General features: G+C 40.0%; 1 protein-coding gene across 3 annotated transcripts in view; it reads left to right on the forward strand.

Annotated features, from left to right (window-relative positions):
* NELL1 (neural EGFL like 1) overlaps positions 1–25,179 on the forward strand; it is a gene marked incomplete at both ends in the record, with an annotated part of 934,260 nt that overhangs the window by 131,615 nt on the left and 777,466 nt on the right. For 2 of the 3 annotated variants that reach the window (XM_080695282.1, XM_080695280.1), the window contains one exon: positions 23,082–23,252. The exons of the other annotated variant lie outside the window; for it this stretch is intronic. In XM_080695282.1, the coding sequence (XP_080551408.1) occupies positions 23,082–23,252 (171 nt within the window). The remainder of the gene's footprint in view (positions 1–23,081; positions 23,253–25,179) is intronic. 3 annotated transcript variants of the gene reach the window in all.

The raw sequence follows: 25,179 nt of genomic DNA on the forward strand, positions 1-25,179 counted from the left end.
TAGTTTTCTATATTTTTATTCATTTTTAAAAAGTGAAAATTTTTTAGACTTTCCTTGTCTTTTCATGACTGATACTTTAGAAGAATATAGCCAGTTATTTTGTATGATGTCCATTATTTTGAGTTTCTGATGTTATCTTATGATTAAGATATTCATTTTTAGCAGCATATCATAAAAATGATGTTGTCTTTTCTCCATGTATCATTTCAAAACATTTTTGATGTCTACATATGCTATTTAATTTCCGATTATGTTGACGTTCACTTGGCTAAGGTGGGTGCCAGGTTTCTTTACTGCAAAGAATCTATTTTTTCCTTTGGTAATTAAAGAAAGCAGTATTTTCTAAAGGTTCTTTTTGGGGGCCCAAATCAGAAACTCCTTTTGACTTCCTAGAATGATAAGGTATGTTCCTAGGGCTTGTTTGTGGAAAAGTTATCAGATAGGGAGAAATCAGGGAAAGTCACCAAGCAAGGGGAATCAGAAGTGTTTGGGATTTGGAATTCTTTTCATTTAAATTTAATATACTTCATACATGTAGCCTGAAGGCAATTTTATATGCTATTCTTAGTGTTCCTGTACTTTGACTGTGACCCATCACATGAGCTCAGGTGTGGAATTTTCCAGTTGTGGCATCATGACTCAAAAAGTTCTGGATTTTGGAGCATTTGAAACTTTGAAATTTTGGAATAGGAATGGTCAAACTGTATTTCCAAGGTAGGTAAGGATATATTTTATGTGGCTATGAAGTTCTTGGTGTAGAAAACAATGACTTTATCCTCTTTTTAGGAGACTTGACTTTTGGCACTTTTTTAGCTTATGAAAGCCATTGTCCAGCAAACTCTCTTTGGTTGGAGAAAAAGTTAAGTCAGAGCTTCAAACTCTGAGAACATATGAGTGAATTTGTAATATCCTTTTTTTTGAGTCCTTATATCCAAGAGCAGAGAAGAATAACTTCAAATGTCTAGTAAAGCTGAGTTTAGTGGCATACGCCTGTAAATCCTAGTAATTGGGAGGCTGAGACAGGAGTATTGCAGGTTTAAGGAAAACCTCAGCAACTTAACAATACCCTTAGCAATCTAGTGAGGCCATGTTTTATTTATTTATTTTTATTTATTTTTTTATTGGTGCATTGTAATCATATATCACATTGGAATACAAGACTTGAGAGGATATACAAGCACACATCATCCAATTAGCCCGCATCCAGTCCCCATCCCATTCCCTCCCCCTCCCTTGATCCCATGCTTGTTTGGTGATTAACTTTGATACATTTGTTTATGTACCTCCTGCATTTTAAAGAGGCTCCATCCTCCCCTATTCCATACTCTCTGATTAGTCACCTTAGTTGCTTCACTATAGGGCCCTTTCTATAGCTCAACCTCTTCCTGCCCCTTTCCTCCTAGTTTTTGCTGATTAAGGGAAGCATCTGATTTTTATTTTCTGTGATATTTCTCTGTGCATGCCGCGTTGCAAGTACCAATCCCACTCTTGATGGCCCCAGTAGTGGCCTGGCTACCTGGTGGACTGATCCAGACTTCGCTGGCTCAAGCAGCGGCCTTGCCTCATGGGAGGCCCCGGTTCTGGTCTCGCTGGCTCCGACACCAGCCTAACCCCTCAGCTGGCACCGATCCCGGCCTCAAAGGCCCCAGTAGTGGTCTTGCCTCATGGCAGGCTCCGATGCCGGGCGAGGCCATGTTTAAACCAAAAAAAAAAAAAAAAAGGAAGACTGGGGGTGTAGTTCAGAGGTAGAATATCTTTGTGTTCCATGATGAGGGATAGTCTGTCTGTCTGTCTGTCTGTCTGTCTGTCTCTCTCTCTCTCTCTCTCCCAATTACATGTCACCTCCTCTCCAGCCTGCACACCTTGGCAACCATAGTTGTAAGATCCTGCTGCTGAAAGCATGTCCAGCAGACCAGTAGCAGTGGCATCATCTGGGACTTATTAGAGATGCAGAGCCAAGGCCTACTGAATCAGAGGCTGCACTTATTAAATATTTTAAGTGCCACATAGTAATTGTATATATTTATGAGGCATAGTGTGATATTTCAATATATGTATACAACCTGTAATAGTTGAATCAGGGAAATTAGCATATCCATCACCTCAAATATATTGTTATTTCTTTGTACTGGGGGCAATCAGAATCCTCTCTACTAGCTATTTTGGAATGTATAATTAGTTTTTGTCTATCATGGTTGCATTTCTATGCTATAGAATACTGGAAGTTATTCCTTTTCTGAGCCTGCATTTGAATAAGATGATTCTTGTGTACCCTAAAGTTCAAGGGGCATTTAAATACTGTATTCAGCCAGGTATGGTAGTACATGACTACAATCTCAATACTTGAGGTGAGACAGGAGGATTGCAGGTTCAAGGCAAGCCTCTCAGTAACCTAGTGAAATCATGTTTCAAAAACAAAAAATAAAAAGGCTGGCAGTATAGCTCAGAGGTAGAATGCCTCTGGGGATTCAGAGACTCTGCTCCTAGATGCCTGGATGGGTTTGAGCCGATCAGGGTCTAATGATGTGCAGGAGTCTTCTTCAGCTCTTGGAAGTTGTAAAAGAGTTAGTGCAAACAGTAGTAACTTTGGCAGCAGAAGATAATTATTTTACTTTATTTTAATTTGTTTGGAAGGTGGGAGGACTCTGGGCATCCCGGCCTCCTAAAGTTTTATTGACCTCAGGAAGACTGTATCCTGGAGCCACCTCATCTACCTTTTCAAACACTGGAGACTTGGCTTAGATGCCCTATGTGTGCCCAAGATTAATTATTATTAAATCAACTTACCTAACCTCCAGTTTACCTAATGGTAATTCCAATAGTTATACTTGTATAAAATTCATGTTTGTGAAACTCATAACAATTCACATGCACTAGGAAGGCAAATTGCCTTTAGTTAAATTTGGTTTCAGATAAAACTGCTTTAGACAAATTTTACATATATTAACTCTAGGTAAATTGATTTTAGATGATTTTATCTGGTTCAGGTTTCTTCTCCAATGGAACAGGGAACTCAGAATAGGTGATGTCAGTAACCTCCATGGGAATGTTTAATCCGTATTTCCATTACTTGATACTGGCTATGGGGGAAGCTTTGTTCTGGCCAGTGGCCAGGTGGGAATTTCCTGCACCTGTCTTACAAATAGGCTTCTGAGAGACCTGGCATGTAGCTCATCACCTGCATGATAAGCAAATATTTCTGCTTAGCTGGTCCCTAGCTTCTAGGTTCATTCCTTAGTACAGTTCTCAGTGACCCTAGAAGTTCACGAGGGATTCTTTAAATGCTTGTATTTAGCCTGCAATTAATGAGCTGGGTGCTCTTATCCCAGTGTGACTTAAACTAATTTAGGCTTCATCACAGAGCCATGCTCCTTTCCTTCACAGTACTTATCTGTTTCCAATTTTACACTTGTTAGTGCGATTATTTTGTTAACATCTGTCTCTCCCACCGGATTGTGAGCTCTGTGAACACACGGACCTTGTCTGGTTTTGCTCATCATGGCACACACCTTCAGGGATTAGCACAGGGCCCAGAATAATGGTAAGACTTGGTAGATATTTTTGGAATAAATGAATAAATACATTAACAAACCTCTGGTTTTTATTAACAGGAATACATTACATGTGGCACAGCTCATAGATGATTGTGACAGTGAAGATGATAATCCTTATTGCAGAAAATAAAAATTTCTCATCAAGGAGGTAACTCAGCAAAAGCAACTTTCGGATAATAACAATAATAATAATAGCTAAAACTATTACGTTCTTACAACATGCCAGTTGTAATAAGTACTTTATGATGTAAAATACCTCACTATACTTCGTGGGGAGCTCAAGACTTCCTAACAAATGCAGTCAGAGGCCATGAGCACACTTTCTAAGGTGGTCACTTGATTTCCAGTACTGTGGAGCCACCAGCACCATGGACAGAGGAGCACTCGCCACAGGCATTTTTCAATGTGTCCATTTGTCTTCAGGCCACAGGGCTGGCCTCTCGCCTGGGGAACTCTGCCTGCGAGGCCAGCCTACCTAGTGACTCTCTGAATGGGTCATAGCTTCAGTTATGAGACAGGTGAGTCTGTGTTAATTCTCATTTTTCTATCATCCCAGAGCATCTGGCTTCATCATATCTTTGGTCAAATAATTTATCTTTCTTCTGATTTTCTTTCTTCATTAGTTAAATGACAATAATGATAGTGCTTCCTCCATGGGGTGGTTCTAAGAATTCACTGAAGTATAATACATAAAGTACTTATCAAGCTGGCATGTGGTAAGATTTGATAAATGCACAGCAACTATTATTACTATTGTCATTATAAAATGGCGTGTTTACTGAATTACCTCCTTGATTAAAGTTCTTTGAGGAACATGCATTTTTGGTAGGAGTTATTCTCAGTTTCACAACCTTTAGTTGTATCACAGTTGGCTCTCGGGCATGTCATGTGTGATTTGTTAGTTACTAAAAACAAGAGATGTTACTGTATTTATTTATTTATTCCAAAAACATTTACTAGGTTTCTCCAATATGCTAGGTCCTGTACTTGGGAGGTACCTGAGGAGCAACAACAGACTAGCCTTTGTGTTTGTAGAGCTCATAGCCTGGTGGGAGAGATGGATTTTGATAAATTGTTGAGGAAATATAGAAGCAGAAACAGATAACGGTGAAAAGAAAGACCCTAGTATCATGACAAGACCTAGATGGTGGTGGGGAATAATTACCAGTGATGTAATGATACTAGTGCGTTGACATTTAGATGCAAGATGAAGGAGTAGGAGCTAACTAGGTAAAGAATGAGTCAGACTGTTCCTGATAGTGTGGCGAGTGTGTGGTGGGTGGGAGCCTGGTACAGTTGAAGAAATGTAAGGAGGTTGTTGTGCAGACAGCAAGGTGGGGAGTGAGCAAACAGAAGCTGGCAAGATTGGAAGATGGCAGAACGTGTGGCTCTTGAGGGCTTGAGCTTGAACATGCTGGACTTAAGCTCAGTGGCACTGAGAAGTCATTGATGATTTTACACTTAGGAATGAGGGTAGTTGAAAGGGGTTGATAACATCAGATTATTTTTCTGGTACTTGGGATTGAACCCAGGGCATTTTACTTCCAATATAGATCCCAACCTCCTTTTTAATTTTTCTAGTTTGAAATAGGATCTTGCCACGTTGTTGAGATTCTTTCTATGTTGTGAAGACTAGCCTTGAATATGTCATCTTCCTGTTTAAGCCTTCCAAGTGTTGGGGTTAGAGGCATGTGCCCTAACACCAGGGACATTATTAGATTTTTTATTTTCAAAAGATGACTTTGGCTGTAGAATTCATTAGAAGGGACCAGAGTGGTTTAGATAGGCTGTGTCGTTAGTGGTAAGGGATGATGGTGGCTAAAATAAGATTGATAGCAATAGGAGAAATGAAGAATGGATGGATATGGTAGATATCCAGGATTAAAAGCAATAGAACTTGCTATGGTTTGCACAGCAGAAAAGGGAAAAGAAAGATGTCAAGGACAACACTTAATATTTTAGCTTTCATTCTGACATAGGTGGTAATGGATGGACATCAGGTTTCAAGGGGAAAGCTATGTCTTGGGCTTCTTGAGGTTGAGGCATCCTAATAGAATTATTGAGGGACAAGCTAGCTATACATGCAACTATACATGTATAGCACTATACATGTAGTGCTCAAAAGATAAATTTGGACTGGAGATGCCACTTGGGACTCATTTATGTAAAATAGTACCCTAATAGACTAAAGTAGAGGCTAGAGAGAGACATTGATTTGATGTGCTTTCTGAGAGGAGCTGAAAGCACTAGAGTGAGAGGTTCATACCAGAAAGTTTGCAGAGTATGTAATGATCATGGGGTATTTTATGCAAAAGAATGTCATCTGTCTATCAAGGCAGAAAATAGTTTGAGAAGCAAGGCATGGTGGTGCACACCTGTAATCCCACTCTCTGGGAGGCCGAGATAGGAGGATCCCAGGTTCGTAGCCAAATATAGTAACTTAGTGGAACCTGTTTCAACATAAAATATAAAATAGTTCTGGGGATGTAGCTCAGAGGTATAATACCCCTGAGTTCATTCCCTAGTACCACATATATATACACACACAAATAGAAAATGGTGTGAGCAGTACAAGGCTGCAATCGAAGGGCTACATGGCAGAGTTTTGTTCTGATTTGGACTGCTTCAGAGATTCTGTTCTCTTTGCACACATCTTCAGTGCTGTCCACCCAAGTCCTTTCTCTGTTGCCTCAGTAAGCTGGATACATTATTTCTCGATGTCTTTTCTCCCCCATTCCTATAGCACTTTCCTCATCCTATCCTTCTACTATAAACAGTCCTCTGCATCTACTTTTTTTTTCCCCTTTGGTACTACTGGAAATTGAACCTAGGGGCATTCTACTTCTGAGCTAGACCTCAGGCCTTATTTTATTTTTTACTTTGAAACAGGGTCTCGCTTAAGTTGCTGAGGCTGGTCTCAAACCTATGATCTTCCTGTCTCAGCCTCCCAAGTACTGGGATTATAGGCCTGTGATACCACACTTGGCTTCTACATTTACTTTTGTTTTTGAAACTTTCCTGCATCATCACTCAAAAGTAGATCTCTCCCTTCTCTCTAGAAGTTAGGCTTGCATTGTTGCCTGTCTTCCCATAAGTTTTAATTTTACTTTATCCAGTGGCATGTAAATTCCTTGAAAAGAAGTGAGTGTCCTTGTATTGCTTAGTGCTTGCTTCTTACTTATCATAACACTTAGTGTCATCCCTTACATATGATTCTTAATCTTGCTTTCATGGTAAGTAAACTTGGCTTAGCCTTTAGCAACTGAGCTTTTATATGGATATCTGGATTTGTGCTATAAGTATGGAAGTGATTTTAATTTTGAGTAGGAGAATATGTACCAAGTTGAAAATGGTAAGAATAAAGGAGCAGCTCTCTATATAAGAAATATTTCTTGTTACATTAAGTGAAAAGAGCATAGAACAGTGAGAATAATATGCTATCATTTGTTTTAAAAAGGTGAGATAATATATTCATACCTGCTTTTATAGGAAAAAGACCTTTGAAAGAAAGAATAGTATTTTTTAACAAATGATGCATGAAAGATTGGACATTTATATGCAAAAAATATGCACCTTGACACCGACCTTAACTTTACACAAAAATCAACTCAAAAAGGACCATACGATGTAATGTAAAATAAAAAGCTAAAACTTTTGGAAAAAACGGTGAAGAAAATCTATATGACCTTGAGTTTGGTGATGAGTTTTCAGATACACCATCAAGAGCATGATCCATGAAAGAAAGAACCGATGTGAGATTTTATTAAAAGTAAAACCTGCTCTGTAAAACGCACTAATCAGAGAATGAAAAAGCAAATCACAGACTCCAAAGAATACTTTAAAAATGCATATTTGATAAAAATACTTTGTCCAATATATACAAAGAAAGAAGAAAAAAGTTATGTAATTTCAGGGAAATGGATGGAACTGGAGAACATTATGCTAAGTGAGATTAGTCAGTCACAAAAGGAAAAAATCAGATGCTCTCCCTAATATGTGGAAGCCAGGGAGAAAAAGGGTCATAGGAGGAACTCTAGATGAGGAAGGAGAAACCATAGATGAGTAAATAAGGCGACCTAACTGAGGGAGATGGGAGGGGGGAAGAGGGAAATTCCCTAATGTACATGAGGTATGTTCACAAAGGTATCAAAGTCAATCACTAAGCCAAACATGAATGAGAAGGGAGGGAATGGGGTGGGAAGTGGGGAAGGGCTAAATGAGTGATGTGTGCACGCATGCCTCTTCTATCTTGTATTTCATTAAGATATGACTACAATGCACCAATAATTTTTTTTAAAAGAATGCAACACTAAGCAAACAGCTAATTAAAAATCAAAAGGCGATCAGGCGTGGTGGTGCCTGCCTGTAATACTAGTACTTGGGAGGCTGAGACAGGAAAATCGCAGGTTTGAGGCCAGCCTCAGAAATTTAGTGAGACCTGCAGCAACTTAGCAAGAGAAACTGCTTTGAAAGAAAACTAAAATAAGGCTGGAATTATAGCTTTGACGGTAGAATGTTTCTGGGTTCAACCAAACAGTGAGATGCCATAGCATACCAGCATTATGTTAGGTGAGGTTAGACAGTCATGAAAGTGAAGATTCCTATGTTCTATCTCATATGTTGAAACTAGGGAATAATCAGGATACAAGAGGGACTTTAGATGGTAGAGTAGAGACCCCAACAGAGCATGGGAAATGGTCTAGGGTAGGGTCGTGGTGATGGAAAAAGAGAATTAGTGAAGGAAAGGCTTCCAGTGGATGTTCTATACATGTGTGGGAATTCCAATGTCAATCTCAGCTTCTTGTATGGGGGAGGGTGAGGGGGAGGGAACTGGGGGGACTTACTAAGTGCTGGGTGCATGTACGCCACTAGCACTTGGAACTACATTCTTATGTGAGACTTCAGTGCATCATTAGAAGTATAAGAAAAAGAATGGCTAAAATCTAAAAATACCTGGCAATACCAGTTACTGGTAGTGACAAAAGCAGTAGCAACTCTTACCCACTGTGACATAATACTGGGACTTTGGAGGGTGGTTTGGCAGTTTCTTACTAAGCTAAATATATTCTTACCAAACCAGCCAAGAATTACACTCCTAGGTACTTACTTAATTGATTTGAAAACTTATTTCTGCACAAATCTGTATTAAAATGTTTTCTTCTCTTTTTTATTAATAATCACCCATATAGGAAGCAACTAAGATATTCTTTATAGTCAATGGGTTACTAAAACATGTTTTATCTATACAATGGAATAATACTCAGCAATAAAAAAGAAAATGTCAAACTATGCAAATACATGAATGCATCTCGTATATATTACTGAGTGAAAGAACCCAGTATAAAAGAGATTCATAGTATGATTTCATTTATATGATATTTTGGGAAAGAATAAAGATGGTAAGGAGATTAGCAATTTCCAGGAATTTTGGGGTTGGGAAAGGGTTAAATAGGTAAAGAACAGAGAAAATTTCAGGCAGTGGAGCTACTAATATGGTTCTCTAATGGTTGACTCATGCCATGCATTTATTTATTTTTTTAATTTTTTTAAGGGTTATAAATGCTTTATTGATTTTTTCCACACAAGGCCAGTCAGCTTCTTTTTTTGGGGGGGGAATTCAATAAAGATTTATTTTTTATTTTTTTTTAATTAATTGATTTTTTAAATTGGTGCATTGTAGTCATATATCAATCACATTGGAGTACAAGACTTGAGAGGATATACAAGCACTCATCATCTAATTAGCCCTCCTCCAGCCCCCATCCCATTCCCTCCCCTTCCCTCCATCCCACGCTTCATTGGTGATTTACTTTGATACATTTGTTTATGTACCTCCTGCATTTTAAAGAGGCTCCGTCCTCCAGTATTACATACCCTCTAATTGGTCACATTAGTTGCTTCACTATAGGGCCCTTTCTATAGCTCAACCTCTTCCTGTTGCCCTTTTCCTCCTAGTTATTGCTGATTAAGAGAAGTGTCTGATTTATATTTTCTGCGATATTTCTCTGTGCATGCTGCGTTGCAAGTACCGATCCTACTCTTGATGGCCCCAGTAGTGGCCTGGCTACTCAGTGGACTGATCCAGACCTCGCTGGCTCAAGCAGCGGCCTTGCCTCATGGGAGGCCCCAGTTCTGGTCTCGCTGGCCTCTGCACCGGTCTAACCCCTAAGCTGGCTTCCGTCCCGGCCTTGGAGGCTGCAGGAGTGGCCTTGCCTCATGGCAGGCTCCGAAGCTGGCCATTGGCCCCTGCACCAGCCTAACCCCTTGGCAGGATTCCAATCCTGGCCTCGGAGGCCCCAGCACCAGCCTAGCCTCACGGCAGGCTCCAATGCCGGCCTCGTTGGCCCCAGCACCGGCCTAACCCCTCGGAAGGTTCTGTTCCCGGCCTAGGAGGCCCCAGCACTGACAATGCCTCATGGCAGGCTCCGATGCTGGCCTCACTGGCCCCAGCTCCGGCCTAACCCCTCGGCAGGCTCCAATCCCGGCTTTGGAGGCCCCAATACCGGCCTTGCCTCATGGCAGGCTCTGGTGCCAGCCTCACTGGCCCCAGCTCCAGCCTAATCCCTCAGCAGGCTCCGATCCTGGCCTAGGAGGCCCCAGTACCGGCCTTGCCTCATGGCAGGCTCCGATGCCGGCCTTGCTGACCCCAGCACCGGCCTAACCCCTCGGCAGGCTCTGATCCTGGCCTCGGAGGCCCCAGTACCAGCCTTGCCTCACGGCAGGCTCCGATGCTGGCCTCGCTGGCCCCAGCACCGGCCTAACCCCTCGGCAGGCTCTTATCCTGGCCTCGGAGGCCCCAGTACCAGCCTTGCCTCATGGCAGGCTCCGGTGCCGGCCTCGCTGGCCCGAGCACCAGCCTAACCCCTCACATGCCATGCATTTAAAAAGAATCCACAAGCCGGGCATGGTGGCACACGCTTGTAATTCCCGTGCTTGAGAGGTAGAGACAGGAGGATCGCACAGGTTTGAAGCCAGCCTCGCGTGCTGGCTTAGGAGACCCTGTTTCCAAATAAAAATGTAAAAATAGGTCTGGGAGTGTAGCCCAGAGGTAGAAGTGCTTCCAGGAACCCCAGTACCACCAAAAATAAAATAAAATAAAATAAAAAGAATCCACAGAATCTTACAACACAAAGAGTGAGTCTTAATGTGTACACATTTAAAAAATATTTTGGAGGTCATAAGATCCCAGGATGGACTGTGGAACGTAACAGAACTATCAATTGTATTAAAATATGTGGAACCTCATCTACACAGAGAGTTGGGGGAAAGGTGATGACTTCGGTAACTTTAGAAATGAATGCCATCTGTAGGATCACAACATAACTATATGTAGACACTTCATTCAAGTTCATAAAGTTGTTCACATGAGACTGTTGGTTAGCAACCCTAAAATTACTGCACATGGATACTGAGCGTAAATAACTAAAAGGAGATGGATTGTTGGAGGTTACAGATAAGCATGGGGCAGAGGCTAGAAGAATCCATGTGGTAATGGATTAGGATTTAATATAGCAGTATGATGTTCATCTAATTTAGATACACATAGACACATACAAAAATATTTATAGGTATGCATGTATATGCTGATTATTATATACACACACATATCTTTTTTTTTTCTACCAGCTGAGAGTTCGTGGATGCAACAATATATCAGTATCAACAAGCACACCTTATGCCAAGGCGTCTTTTCTTAGTACCATTCTCTAATAAAAAGAACAAGGTCTCCTTGAAGAAGTGGTTGATTTTAGTACTATGTCAGAAAATATCTGAGTGTTATGTAGTACCAGAACTTAAGAAAATGCTCAGAATAACACCCCCCAACAATGATGGGAGTATGTCAAAAGAGCCAATTGAAAATCTTTCACAGGCTAAAGATAGAATACTCTGACCAACAGAATAAACTTAGTATTGTATTATAACCCAAACATGACATAATAACCTATGAATTCACACTGATAGGAGTGTTTGAATAAACAAGAAATGAAGAAAACAGACAAATCTCTCATGCAGTAGAACTCCAAATAATTTATGTAGATATTCCACCTTCATGTTGGTGGATTATAACTTCAAATATAATAATGTGAGCTGCTGATAAAAACTTCCTCTCAAAGATTCCTATGTGGAACTGGGAGAGGAGAAGGGTGACTTCACAGCTGAGAAACCTGACAATCAGTACATTACCCATTATACAAATCCCAGTGGGGGAAAATTCTGTAAAACACCTGACCAGTATTCCTCAAAGCTGTCAAAGCCATAAAAAAAGACAATTCTGAAATGGCACAGACAAAAAAGAATGTAAGGCGACATGACAACTAAATCTAATAGTGTCTGGATAATATTGTGAAACCAAAAGAGGGTATTAGGTTAAAACTGAGGAAATCTGAACAAAATAGAGACTTTAGTTAATAGTAATGTATTAATATTGGTTCATTTTGTTCAGTTGTGATACATATACCATACTACTATAAGATGTTAGTAATAGGAGAAACTATGTGTGGGGCACATGGGACTCCCTGTATTATCTTCAAAAATTTTCTATAAATCTAAAGCTTTTCTAAAAGATTTTATGTTAAAACAAAAACTTTGGAAGAGCCAAGTGTGGTGGTGCATGCTTGTAATCCCAGTACTTGGGCGGCTGAAACAGGAAGATCGTAGGTTTTCTGATAGCCTCAGCTATTTAGTGAGTCCCTCTGCAACTTAGTGAGATCTTGTTTTAAAATAAAGAATAAGAAAAATAAGGCTGGGGATGTAGCTCAGAGGTAGAATGCGCCTACATTCCATCCCCAGTACCACAAACAAAACAAATACCCCCAACAGCTTTGGAAGAATCAAGAAGACACCTATAACATTGGTTGCCTAAGGGACATTTTCAGTACTGGGCAGATTTGGTATAGGATGAGAAAGAGCTTTTTCACTGAGTACATTTATGGCTATATTAATTCATCCATTTTTGAACTATGATAATAAATCATTTAATAAAATCTCACCATTGGAGACTATTTCTTGTTTGGAAACAATAATATTCTCTTTAAATCTTTAGTGCAAGATGTAGAGAAAGTGTTACATATGTGCTAGCCATTAAGCCATACAATAATAAGCCAACTATAATAATGACAACTACTGCTACTACTATTTTAGTTTTTATTCCTTTCTTCCTCCCTCCTCTTCCTCTTTTATTTCCCTCCCTCTTTTCTTTTCTTCTACATTTCCTTTCCCTTTCTTTCCTTCTTGCTGGGCATAAAACCCAAGGCCTTGCATATGCTAGGCAAGCACTCTAACACTGAGCTACGAGCCCAGCCCTTGTTCCCAACCCTGATATCCACAGACATCTTCATTTTGAGTTCTTGGAGGTCCAGAGCTACTGTTTAGGCTTAAGATGAGATGGAGCTATGCAGTTCCGAGTCTCCAGGGACTTGGGTTTGTTCACTTAATAAATAAGTTTATTTGCAGACTTTGACAATCAAAAATAAGCAATACCTTCTGCTTTTGCCCCTGTAAACTATGTCATTGCTTCCTTTTGAATTTATTCTCTAAATTAAAAAAGGTTTTATATCTTTACTTTTCTAATGCTCCATATCTATTTTTTAAACTGGTTCTCAGTATCTGGGGGAGTTATAAGGCATCCTTTACTTTAGTGAGACTAGCATGGCTAATACCATGTGGATTCTAAAGACTATAATAGAGCTATTTTTAATTGATGTAAAGAGCTTTATTTTACATTTCATTTAACAGTGAATGTTTTATTTTCAATAACAGGCGGTTTGCAATTGCTGTCAGTATTAATCTCTTGCTAGATGTTAGGTAAGAGGATTGAGTACAGAACTAAAATGTAACTTTATTAAACAAAAAAACCCACCAGGTCAAATATAAACGATGGGAAAAAGAAGGTAGATAAGCATTCCTTTGTGAGAAGGGTTAGTACTTCCCTTTAACTTAGTCAAATAGCTCTGTAAACTAAAGCGCTTAGAGCTGAAGTCAAGAAGAGATACCTGATTCATGAAAGGACCACCAAGGTGGCCACTTCAATTGTGTAAACATGAAGCTTGAGGCCATGATATTGGGACGTGATACATAAAAATAGTGGATTAATGAGAACAATACCAAAATATTCCTTAGGTGTTTATTTATTTGAATAGCTATTAAAACTATGCATCTTAAGGGACATATGGGCTTGTTGATATTAAGTTATATTACGGGTTCAATACCTTTTATTGGCTTTTCATATTTCATTTTAAGTTATAAATTCATTTATGGTATACAAAGTGATTTTATGGTGTATGAATATAATGTAGGATAATTAAGCCAAGTTATTTAAAAATACTTATTACATCAAATACTTGTTTTGTGGTCATAACATTTGAAATTTACTGTCTTAGGAATTTTGAAATGTAAAATATTCTTATTATAAAGTATATTCACCATGCTGTGCACTAGAACTAAACAAATTCAGACTTTTCTTGAGACCTTATATACTTTAAACACCATCTCCCTACTTCTGTTAGCCCGTTGTTTCTGCCACCATTTTACTCTTCTATAAGTTGGATTATTTTTAATAGTTCATTTAAGTCAGAATGTGCATCATTCATCTTTCTGTGTTTGACTTATTTCACTGGCATAATCTTCTCCAGTTCAATCTATGTTTTTGAAAATGAAAGAATTTTCTTCCTTTTTAAGGCTATCACTGTTTTGCTGATGGTATGCTCTTATATTGAGAAAACCATACAGATTGCACCCCAAACTTGCTTGAACTAATAACAAGAATACAGTAACCAACACTCAAAAAACTCCATAGCATTTCTATAAATTAACAATGAGCTATCAGAATTTCATCTTTGATAAGTGAGAAGAAATGTATAGGCAAGTCAGGTACAGTGGCTCATGCTTGTTATCTCAGTACTTGGGAGGCTGAGACAGGAGGATCACAGGTTAACAGCCAGCCTCAGCTGCTTAGTGAAGCCCTCCACAAACTTAGTAAGAACCTCTTTCAAATTAAAGAATAAAAAATAGGGCTTGGGGTATATCTCAGAGGTAGAATGCCTCTGGTTTCAATCCTCATTACCACAAAAAAAGAAAAGAAAAGGAGAGAAAAGAAAAGAAAAAAAAAAAGAAAATGCATAGTCACAAATCTATGGACCTCCTTAGAAGCAGAAATTTATTACTTTGAGATTGAATCATCTGGCCAGCAACCCCAGGCATTTAGTAAAGACATACTTAAATTATAGTTTCAATTTTTAAAGGTCACAATATGTATACTTGAAGATAGAGTATTCCAGTTTACACTAATATATTTAGAAAACCCCAAACTTTTATGCTAACAGATTCTGTGGGTCAGGAATTTGGACAGATCCCAAAAGAGATGGCTTGTCCCTGTTTGACTGTGGTTGTGGCTTCCTTTGGGAAGAGCGGAAAGCCGGAGAAGCCATCTGGAGGTGTTTCTACCCCGGTTGGGGTTGTCCATAGGAGCCTCTACATGATGTCTCAACAGTGTGTTCCTGGCTTTCTCCCAGCACAGCAGCCTCAGCACAGTTGGACCTCTTACCATATTTCTCAGGGCTTCATGTACAAGTGTTCTGACACACAAGATAGAAACTGCATTTATGCATTTGTAGCCTACTCTTGGAAGCCACCCAGCATTACTTGTGCCCTTAAAGCTCTGAGAAGGTCATCCACATTCTAGAAAAGGGGACACAGGGCCCATCTTTCAGAGTGCCTTTGTAGAGGAGCTCATAAAATGGTAGATATAGTTGTGTATCTTTGGAAAACACTTTTCAAAATGAATATTAGGCCATGGAATTCAGGCTGTGATACACAGGACAAGCGATGACTATGTTCATGCCTCCTGCCATTTCTTTCTATTTATAGACTAGCAATAGCTTTGTGTCCATGGTTACTTCTCAGTTTTCTGCCTGTTAGTTTCCTGTTCCTGTACCTCTCCTTAATGAGCCAAGGTAGTCTAAAAACCTCTGGATTTGCTTATTATTATAAAAGTTTATTTTTGCTTGCATCTAAATTTGGTCTTAGTCTATGTGAGAAATGGTATCTTTGATTCATGTAGCCATTTATGAACTCGGGATTATTCCACCTAACTATCTTGGCCTGGATGTTATTCATATTACTTCTGCCCATGTTTTGTAGGTTATGACTAGTTATACAGTCCCTCCTAGGTTCAAGAGATAGGAAATATAGTCCAGTATGAGGCCAGAGAGAAAAGCAGGGCATAAATATTAGCTATGTCTAGCTGTGTCTGATAAATTTGCCATTTCCTCTCCTCCCTCTTTCACACTGCTAAGGAGCCTGGAGCCTGAATGTTGAAAGAAATATCAAAGGTTCAAAAACAAACCGGCCAACCAATAGTTCAGTTTCTTTTCAAGTTTAGCAATTTGCAAAGCAGGATACAAATTGTAGGAATTTAGGCCTGAGCTGGACTTTTAAAAATTATTTAGTCCAATCATTTAAAACTATCTTTGGATGCAAGTTTCTTTTATCCAAATGAAATATTTTTGGAGAACTATGATTAACATACAAGCTGTAGGTAAAGCTTCTCAGGTTAAAAGTGGTTATAGCTCCATCTTTTCCCTCTGTCATAGATGCTAACGCCCTTCCAAGGAAGCCTAGTTTTCTGTGGATCACATTCAGTCACTTAATTTGACAGACAGGGGAAAGTGAGGCATGGAAAGGCAGGGACATGACTTACCCCAAATTGCATGATTTGTCTACAGTGGTTTAACTGAGTTTCAGGTCTCTATATTCACAGGCCTGTGCTCTTTCCATTGCCATTTATTTTAAAATTGTGCTGTTGCCTCTTTCTTAGTCCACGTAGTCCTTGAGACTCCCAGCATGAGATAGGATACTGTATACCTGTGTGGTACATTTGACTTCTTTTCTTTGTTATCCCAGAATTGGGAAAAGGGCCAGGAGAGGGAAAGTGCTTCATCACCTCAACATTTCTCTCTATGGTGTAAACATGAGCTTGAGCAATGGGACTGGTACCGGGGTGTGCAGGAGGATGCTTCCGTAGTATAGAGTGTCATGGGGACCATAGATAGGGCTACTTAAATGCACAGAAACTGTCTTACCCTCTGATCCTGTTATGATCATGCCACTGTCCCAGAGAGGGGCATAGTGTGGTAGAAAGAACCTGGGTCCTAGAATGAAGCAGACCTGGATTTGAATCTTAGGAGGTATGTGACTTCAAGCAAGACACTTTGTCATTTTGAGACTCAGTTTTTACATTTATAATGTGAACATAATAATTGTGACTTTATAAGATTGTTGGTAGAATTAGAGATTATATATTTAATGCACTTAATATAGTACAAAGTAATGAGATATTACCATTGGGAGCGTCCACCTTGTCATCTACCAGACCCAGGTTCGAGCCATAGTTCTGACACCTGTAGCTATATGAACTTCAGGTGCTTAATTTATTATCTGAAAAACGAGGTGGTGATTACAAGTATGGACTTGGGCTGAACCTTAGAGCCAAACTGCTCTTATTTGAGTGATAGTTCTGCTCCTTTCTATCTGTATAGTCTTTGTCAAGTTATTTAATCTCTCTGTGCTTTGGTTCTGTCCTCTATAAAATAGGCATGATAAGGTAATCAAGTTTATTTAAAAATTAAATTAGAACATATTTATAGAATTGGGCCCAGCCCATAGGTAGTTCTGAGTATTTATTTAAGTAAATAATAAATGATACATGTTTGTAGTGGAGATACTATTTTGATATGAATAGCCTTAATGACAGTGCTCTTGATAATACTAAATACCCAGCAACTCTTACCTATTATTACATAATGAATATTAGCTATGTTGTCTTTGTTATAATTATTATTATCTTTTTAAAGTTAGAATGATCTTTTATTATAGTCCTACAGAATTATAGGCACAATACTGGAAAACCCTTTTTTTCCCATCATCTTTGGGATTTTTCAGGATTTAAGAAACTGGTCCTCCCTGATGTTTTCTCTACCTATGTACTAACTTGTTTCCCTTCATCAGAAGTACCTGGAGACCTATTTAGTTTTCTCTCTTCACTGAAAATCCTATCAGGGGAATACATTGGAGAGAGATCTGGCCTTGTATCCTAAATCTACCTTGCTTTGGCCTCCCACTCAGACACCCACCAAGCAATCATGTGTTCTGGACCACACAGAGAACACTGCTGGGATGGCATCAGTAGGCACAGCATCAGTGCTGGAGCACTTTGGGATGTGATGTGTTTCTCTAGATAGGTTACATATATCCTTGTGGATTAGCTGGAGATGAGACCTTTTCTACGAAACTTCTTGCCTTTGCTAGAGAAATATTGACTTTTACTATTTCCATCCTTTTATACAGAAGCAACATAGTCATGTAGCAATAACCACTTTACCATTTTTAATATATCTTCTCTTAAAGTCTACTATTTATACATGTATGTTTATGTGGTTGTATCTTAAAATAAGATACATTGACTACACCTAAGCCCTAAGTGTGGGCTCTACGAATCATTCAGTTTCTGGAGTAGGGTCTGCCTAGCCCTTAAGCAAAAGTTGGACATATCTACTATGGAAAGATATAATGGGAAGATTTCCTTCATAGCATCTGTGTGAAAGGACTGTGTGTTAGTTGATGAGAAAGTCAGTGTGAATGTTGGGAGGTATTCCTAGTGTGCATAGCCCAGAGCAAAGCAGTTTATGGTATCACTGTACTTTGCATGAGATCACATTTGTACAAATACTTTTGTTACTTGGTGCTATACATAAGGGGAAAATGGATTCACTTGACCATACTGTATGGAGTATGGTGACCAACATGGGGAAATATCTAGAAAGAGAAATGAGACAGAAACCTCATCCAGGAGGGGGCCACAATCTAGGTGGTAGACGGGACTATAAATGAAGGATGTTTGGGCCTGAAAAAGAAAGAAAATAGGAGGGAATATTGTTGCTATCTTCAAATATTTTCAAGACGAGTAGACGTTTTTGGGGAGCCAGATCAGTTCACTGGAGCAGTACACCTGGCTGAGGTTCAAGTCTCAGTTGAGAAGTGTTGCTCAGAGTCTGACTAGCAGTTTTGTTACTCGGAGCTGCCTACCACTCCCTCCCCAGACTCCCAGAAAGATGCCAGACACCTGAGGCCTGACCAGTGAGAACTGTTAAAGCTGGCTTGCTCACTAAACACTTGCTTACAATCACTTCCAGGATCTGTCCTCTTCCTGCCAGTACCACATGGCTGCTAGTCACTAGCTTGGAGCATCAAACATGATCTGCTGGCCAGAAAGCAAAGCAACACCTGGTGTACTCTACTGTAGTGCTTCTTTAATGCCTGTGTACACATGAATCACCTGTGGGCTTGTGGAAATGCAGATTCTGATTCAGTTGGTCTTGGGTGGAGCCCAGTGATCTGAATTTGCACAGGTGATGCTGATGCTACAGGTCTGTGGACTACACTTTGGATAACATGGCTCTATAGCAAATAAAAGATTTCCCCCCAGTCTACAGCCAAATCCCATCATGGAAATTGACCATCTTCCCCAAGTTGCTATCAGGACTGAGCATCACATCTTCATTAGCAGAGGGTTACTGCCTCAAAATATCAAAATATTGCTTCCAATTGCTCTTAGCCTTTGTGAGACAATTTTATCTTGATGTCATTTAGTCATCTGTTTGTATTATCCATAGGGCAAACACACACACACACACACACACACACACACACACACACACTCAAAACCTCCACACACCTGTGGATTTTAATCCAGGACATTCTACTTCTGAGATCTATCTCCAGCCCTTTTATATTTTATTTTATTTTATTATTATTATTATTTTTGGTGGTACTGGGGTTCCTGGAAGCCTTTCTACCTCCAGGACACACTCCCACGGGCTACACTCCCAGACCTATTTTTTTAACTTCTTTATGTGGAAACAGGGTCTCTTAAGCCAGCGAGGCTGCCTCTGAACCAGCGCGATCCTCCTGTCTCCACCTCCCAAGCGAGGGGATTACAAGCGTGTGCCACCACGCCCAGCTTATATTTTATTTTGAAGCAGAGTCTCACTGAATTACTGAAGCTTCCCTTTATCCTGACATCCTCCTGCCTCAGCCTCCCAAGTACTAGGATTATAGGTATATGCCACTGTGCAAGATCTGTTTTTTAAAACTCATCAACACAAAATTAATCTAAGTTTCTTGAGATACAGCACATTTGCATATGTGTATGATGCTATTAGAAACTTCTCCCTAAGATTCAAGTATTCACTAGCATGACATTAGGGCAAATTTCTTTCTTCATAGCTGTATACTTGTGATTACCACAAGGTAATCACTTACTCCAGTGCTTTGTAAAGTGATCTTTAAATGATCTCTTTATAATACATTAAGCACTTGCTCAATGAGGCCCTCACCCCAGGAATAATGATTAAATCTGCTTAAATGTATTTACCTCCCTTCTTAATGATTCCATCAGCGGATCTCTATGAGCATTTCTAATTGTCATTGATTGAAGTCCTTTCAAGGTCATGTTCTTTTCCTCAGGAGCCACTTATTGATGAAAATAAGGTGATTGAGAGATTTCTCATGATATGTGAATTTTGTTTAAGGTCTCAAATATATGATCATGTTGCTTTTCTGTGCTGAAGCTCTGTGGGTTTGGGCAAAACACATAATACCTCTGATCATGTGTGAACTCATCTGTAAAATAGAAATACTACTAATAATGTCCACTTTAAAGAAACTGAATGGAACGAGGTACAGTGGCATATATCTATAATCCCAGTAGTTGGGAGGCTGAGACAGGGATATCACAGGTTAGAGCTTAGCCTCAGCAGTTTGGCAAGACCCTTAACAATTTAGTGAGACCCTCTTTATTTTTTGCAGTACTGGGGATGCAACCTAGGGACATTGTACCTCCAAGCTAACCCCAGCCCTAATTTTTAGTCTTTGAAACAGGGTCTTACTGAGTTGCGAAGGGCCTTGCTAAGTAGCTGAGTCTGTTTGCGAACTGTGATCCTCCAGTCAAATGCTGGGATTACAAGTGTGTGACACCATGCCTGGCTGAGACCCTCTTTTAAGACAAAAAATAAACAGGATCAGGGATGCATTTTAGAGTTAGACACCTCTGAGTTCAATCCCCAGCACACACGCACACCCACCCACACACCCACACACCCCTAAATGGGATGATGCTTGTGAAAGCATTGGACGCGATCCAAGCACATCAAGTCCCTGATTCCATGACAGCTTCCTTCCTCTCCTTTGTTTCTCTTAGGCCATTTCTACTTTTTTTGTTTGAAAGGGGCACATTTTCTTTTCTTTTTAAAAATATTTTTTTGTGGTACTGGGAATGGAACCCAGGGGCATTCTACCTCTGAGCCACACCCACAGCCCTATTTTTTATTCTTTATTTTGAAACAGGTTCTCTCTGTGTTGCAAAGGGCCTAACTAAGTAGCTGAGGCCGTCCATGACCCGCGATCCTCCTGTCTCAGTCTTCCAAATGCTGGGATTACAAGCGTGCGCCACCACACCTGGCATACATTTTATTATCTTGTTCACTAGTTTCAAAATATCTTAAGAGTGGGTTCTATATTTTACATCCTTTTTCATTCCTTCACGGTGTGTCCTATAAAGACATGTTTAATGAGTAACCAGAGATTCTCTAAGGTCTTTTTGACTTTTAAGTTCTGATTGATTCTTCTAATGTTTTTAGTGTTTAAAGAAATTGGGGGATTTCCTTAGGGAAAAATGTTAAGGGTTTTTTCCCTTTGTGGTCTTATAAAATATGTATTTTTTATTAATTATTAGTAATAAGTAGGTATTTGGTATCAGGACGTGGCTGCTGTGGTGTATGCAACCCCTTTAGTTAAGACCTGATTCTTTGTACTAGTGTAGATCGGGTGGGCAGAGGCTGGTCTCCATTCTCTGCTTCCCCTGAACTTCTCTCTTGGGAAGATCTTTTGTGAAAGATGAGCAAGAAATATGCATTTGTTCTCTGACATGAGATTTGGGAGTCATGCATAATAGAGGCTGGAGTTCATGATATATTCATTTCAGTCCTCAAAGAAGATGTGTTTTGTATTTTAGATTAAACACAGTGTAGCTTGTGGGGTCAAGCCAACTCATGGGTTAGAGGAAAGGCAGCAGTTCTTTCCACATTCAGGGATTAAACTGATTTTCTGTCTAGGTGAGTAGCTCTTGAGTTGCCACATGAAGCCTGTGCTGGAGGTTAGTGCCAGTTGAAATCAACATTGCTACTACTTGAGGGCATCCTTAGCTGCCTGTAGGATGAATAAAAACTGTTAGAAATTATGGGCTGTCAAGTTCAGATCTGAGTTTAAATCCTGTCTAAGGTGTCTTATTTAATCCTTAAATTTCAGTTTTTAATTTTTAGAAAGGGATAATATCAGTTCTGTAGATTTTTGGGGATGATAAATTAGATAATATATCTATCTGGCTAAGCACTATGATGCATACCTGTAATCCTTGCAACTTGGGAGGCTGAGGCAGGAAGATTTCAAATTTAAGGTCAAGCTCTGCAACTTAGCAAAACTTTGTCTCCAAAAAATAAATAAATAAATAAAGGCTGGAGATGTAGCTCAGTGGTAAAGTAACTCTGGATTTCATTGGCAGGACTAGGTGGGGAAAGAGAGATATGGAGAGAGATATGGAGAGAGAGAGAGAGAGAGAGAGAGAGAGAGAGAGAGAGAGAGAGAGCGCGAATATGAATAAGAAAAATGATAACATCTATGATTTGCTAATGCATTACCTGGTAGGTAAGGCCCAATGAGGAATAGAAGATGAAAGATGAAAATCCTTCTGCCACCTATGAAAGTGACAATAGCACTGATGGTTGTCTATGGACTGTTCCCAAATTTACTAGCCACCGACTACAGTGGTGGCACTAAGAATTTCATGAGTCTGGAAAACAGGATAATAATCTTAGAAAGTAAATCCAGTTGTTGCCTTCATTCTGTGTCCGTTTGAGGTGCTGACTCACATGTGAGTAGCTTTACCTGTCCCCCTTACTCATCCTCTAAGGATTTTGCAGCTATAGATTTTGGTCTGGGGGAGGGGGAGAAAAAAAGACTTACCTCATCACTCCTGACATTTATTTCAGTCCTTAATGTGAAGCATGACTTTGATTTCTCATTAATTCTTGAAAAAGTTAAAAGGGGAGTTCTAAAAACAAACATCAATGAATCCTTTCCCCTGTGAATGGCTTATTGTAGACAATAGAAGGAAGGTTCTGAACTGTGCTTTTAAGTATTTAAGAGACACAACACTGAGCCTTGCTAATTAGCTTGTGGCTTCTTACCTCACAGCAGATCAATTGATCTCCATCTCAGAGGCCCAAGGTGATACCACAGGGCTGTCAGACGATAGATGAATTGGGTTTGACATAGTACAATTGATTTCAGGTGATGGCTCCTTGTGCTTAGCCAATTTTAGATGGTGAGAAATCTGGTAGTAAAGAGGTGGGGATTGATGATTAGCCATGCTATCTAGAACCCAAATAAAACCAATTCTTATTCCTTTGCATACAGCTATTTTGAACTGGAGAGCAGTGGTCTGAGGGACGAGATTCGGTACCATTACATACATAATGGGAAGCCCAGGACGGAGGCACTTCCATACCGAATGGCAGATGGACAGTGGCACAAGGTCGCGCTGTCCGTGAGCGCCTCTCATCTTCTGCTCCATGTCGACTGCAATAGGTATGTCTTTGCCTTTGATCTTGGGTGATTCTGCCCTTGAAATCAAGCCATGGGAAGGGGAATAATCGCACCCCTCCTACACTTGCCAGGGCACAAAAACCAAGGGACCTTAATTGTAATTGAAACCTACCAAATGGGCCATTAGGTGTGCTGAAATGACCAACCGTAATACGATAAGAAAACAGTTCATTAAGATGAAACTGTGTCCTGTGATTGGGAACAAATGTACAAAAGGTTGATTACAGATCGGGGAATATTAAGTGCACCTCAGTGTGCTCTCAGCACTGGCGGAAATTCCACGGAGCTGCGATCACAGTTAACTGTGATATATTGTTGTTGAGTTCCTTCCACTCGGACGCAAATAAGCCAGGCCACCACAGAATGAATCTGAGAAGCCTGTGCTACCAAAGCAGCTAATTTTATTTTACTTCATCAGGCATAACTTTTCTTAAATATAGTTTCCAAATGAAGCCCTCTTAAAGAGCTTGTTTTTTGCATCTTTTGAAATTGATGCTCTCTATTCTCTGTATAAAGGAAGAGAACTTCCGGGGTGTCAGGATGGTGGGACTATTTGTTAGGCCTTGGTGCTCAACAGGGACTTGTGGTAAAAAGGAGTTGTCCCCATGTCTGGCACCAAAGACAGGTTTACTGGCAGCTCAAGAGGGAAGACCATTGGTCTCTCTTGGATCATTTGTGGCTGGACAGCTGGATAATGGAGGTCAAGGGGAATATTTTGATTTCTCCAGAACCCATAGAAAATCCTTATAGACACTGAGCCAAGTCCAATTACAGAGATTTTTTTTCATTCCAAGCATGCATTGTTGGTTCTCATTAATGAGGCTATCAAAGCTGAAATGACTGTTCAGCCACAGGGCTTGCTCCCTGGAGCCCAGGGTAAAGAAAAGGCATGCTGGGGACAGCCTCCCTTTTAGAATCCATCAAGAGGAGAGGCATTCAAGGTCAGCCAGTGACAGGCCACATATCTGATGAGGAGATTCTTGAATGGATTTTCCACTCCAACTCTGCAGTTTGCTTTTAGAAAACCTGGAAGGGCAGGAAACCAGTGTTTGCTATAGCAAAGTGAAACCTGCTCCATTTTGATGTGATCTATTTAAGGTGATTTCTAAACTTCTGAAGTACTGTGGCTTCCACTGGAAATTCTGTGCATGTCTGGACAGTTCCTATAGAAACCACTGGCTCCCTTTCAGCTGTAGACCTGGGTTGGGCAGCCTGGATGAATGCAGCCCTTACCTGTCTTCTGTTTCCACCCTCAAGAGCTCATTGGCTCTCCCTAGAACTAAAGTAGCTCAGTAGGTAGCAACCCTGTTCCAATATGCTGCCCAAAGGGTTGGCAGAGGGAGGACACTGTTTGTTCTCCTAGACCACAGTCTAGAAAGTGACTTTAAACCCAACCAATTCAGTAATTACCAACTGAAAGGGCCTGGAGACCCTGCTATTTTCCTGTTGTGAGTTATTTTGCTGCTTTCTTGCAAAAGTTTTACTATTTCATCTTGAGACAAGGAAAAAAAGAGAAGAGAGGGCCTGTCTCTGCTGAGCTAGGGTTTCATGCCTTCACAGATCTTCTCATCCCTGTGCAGGATTTGTCCCTGTCATCCTCAGTTCCTTGTTTGTGGTGTAGATTTAGGCAGGTTAATTTATTTGTATCTCAGTTTCTTTGTTGATAAAGTAGGAGTAAAAATGCTAATACCTAATTACTGATACTAGTTATCTAGTACTTACTGATATCTTGGTCAACAACAGGCAGCAGAGAAGATGGTGGTCCGATTACATATATCACCTAGTGATGTCGTAGCCTTCTTGGTTTGTGTAAGTACATCTATGGTGCTTAGGCAATGACAGGATCACCCAGTGAGGCTTCCTTTCAGTGCATATTCCTGTTGTTAAGCCCCATGTGGCTGTATATATT

The sequence above is a fragment of the Muscardinus avellanarius genome (genome assembly GCF_963383645.1).
Source record: "Muscardinus avellanarius genome assembly, chromosome: 1".
Classification (NCBI taxonomy): domain Eukaryota; kingdom Metazoa; phylum Chordata; class Mammalia; order Rodentia; family Gliridae; genus Muscardinus; species Muscardinus avellanarius.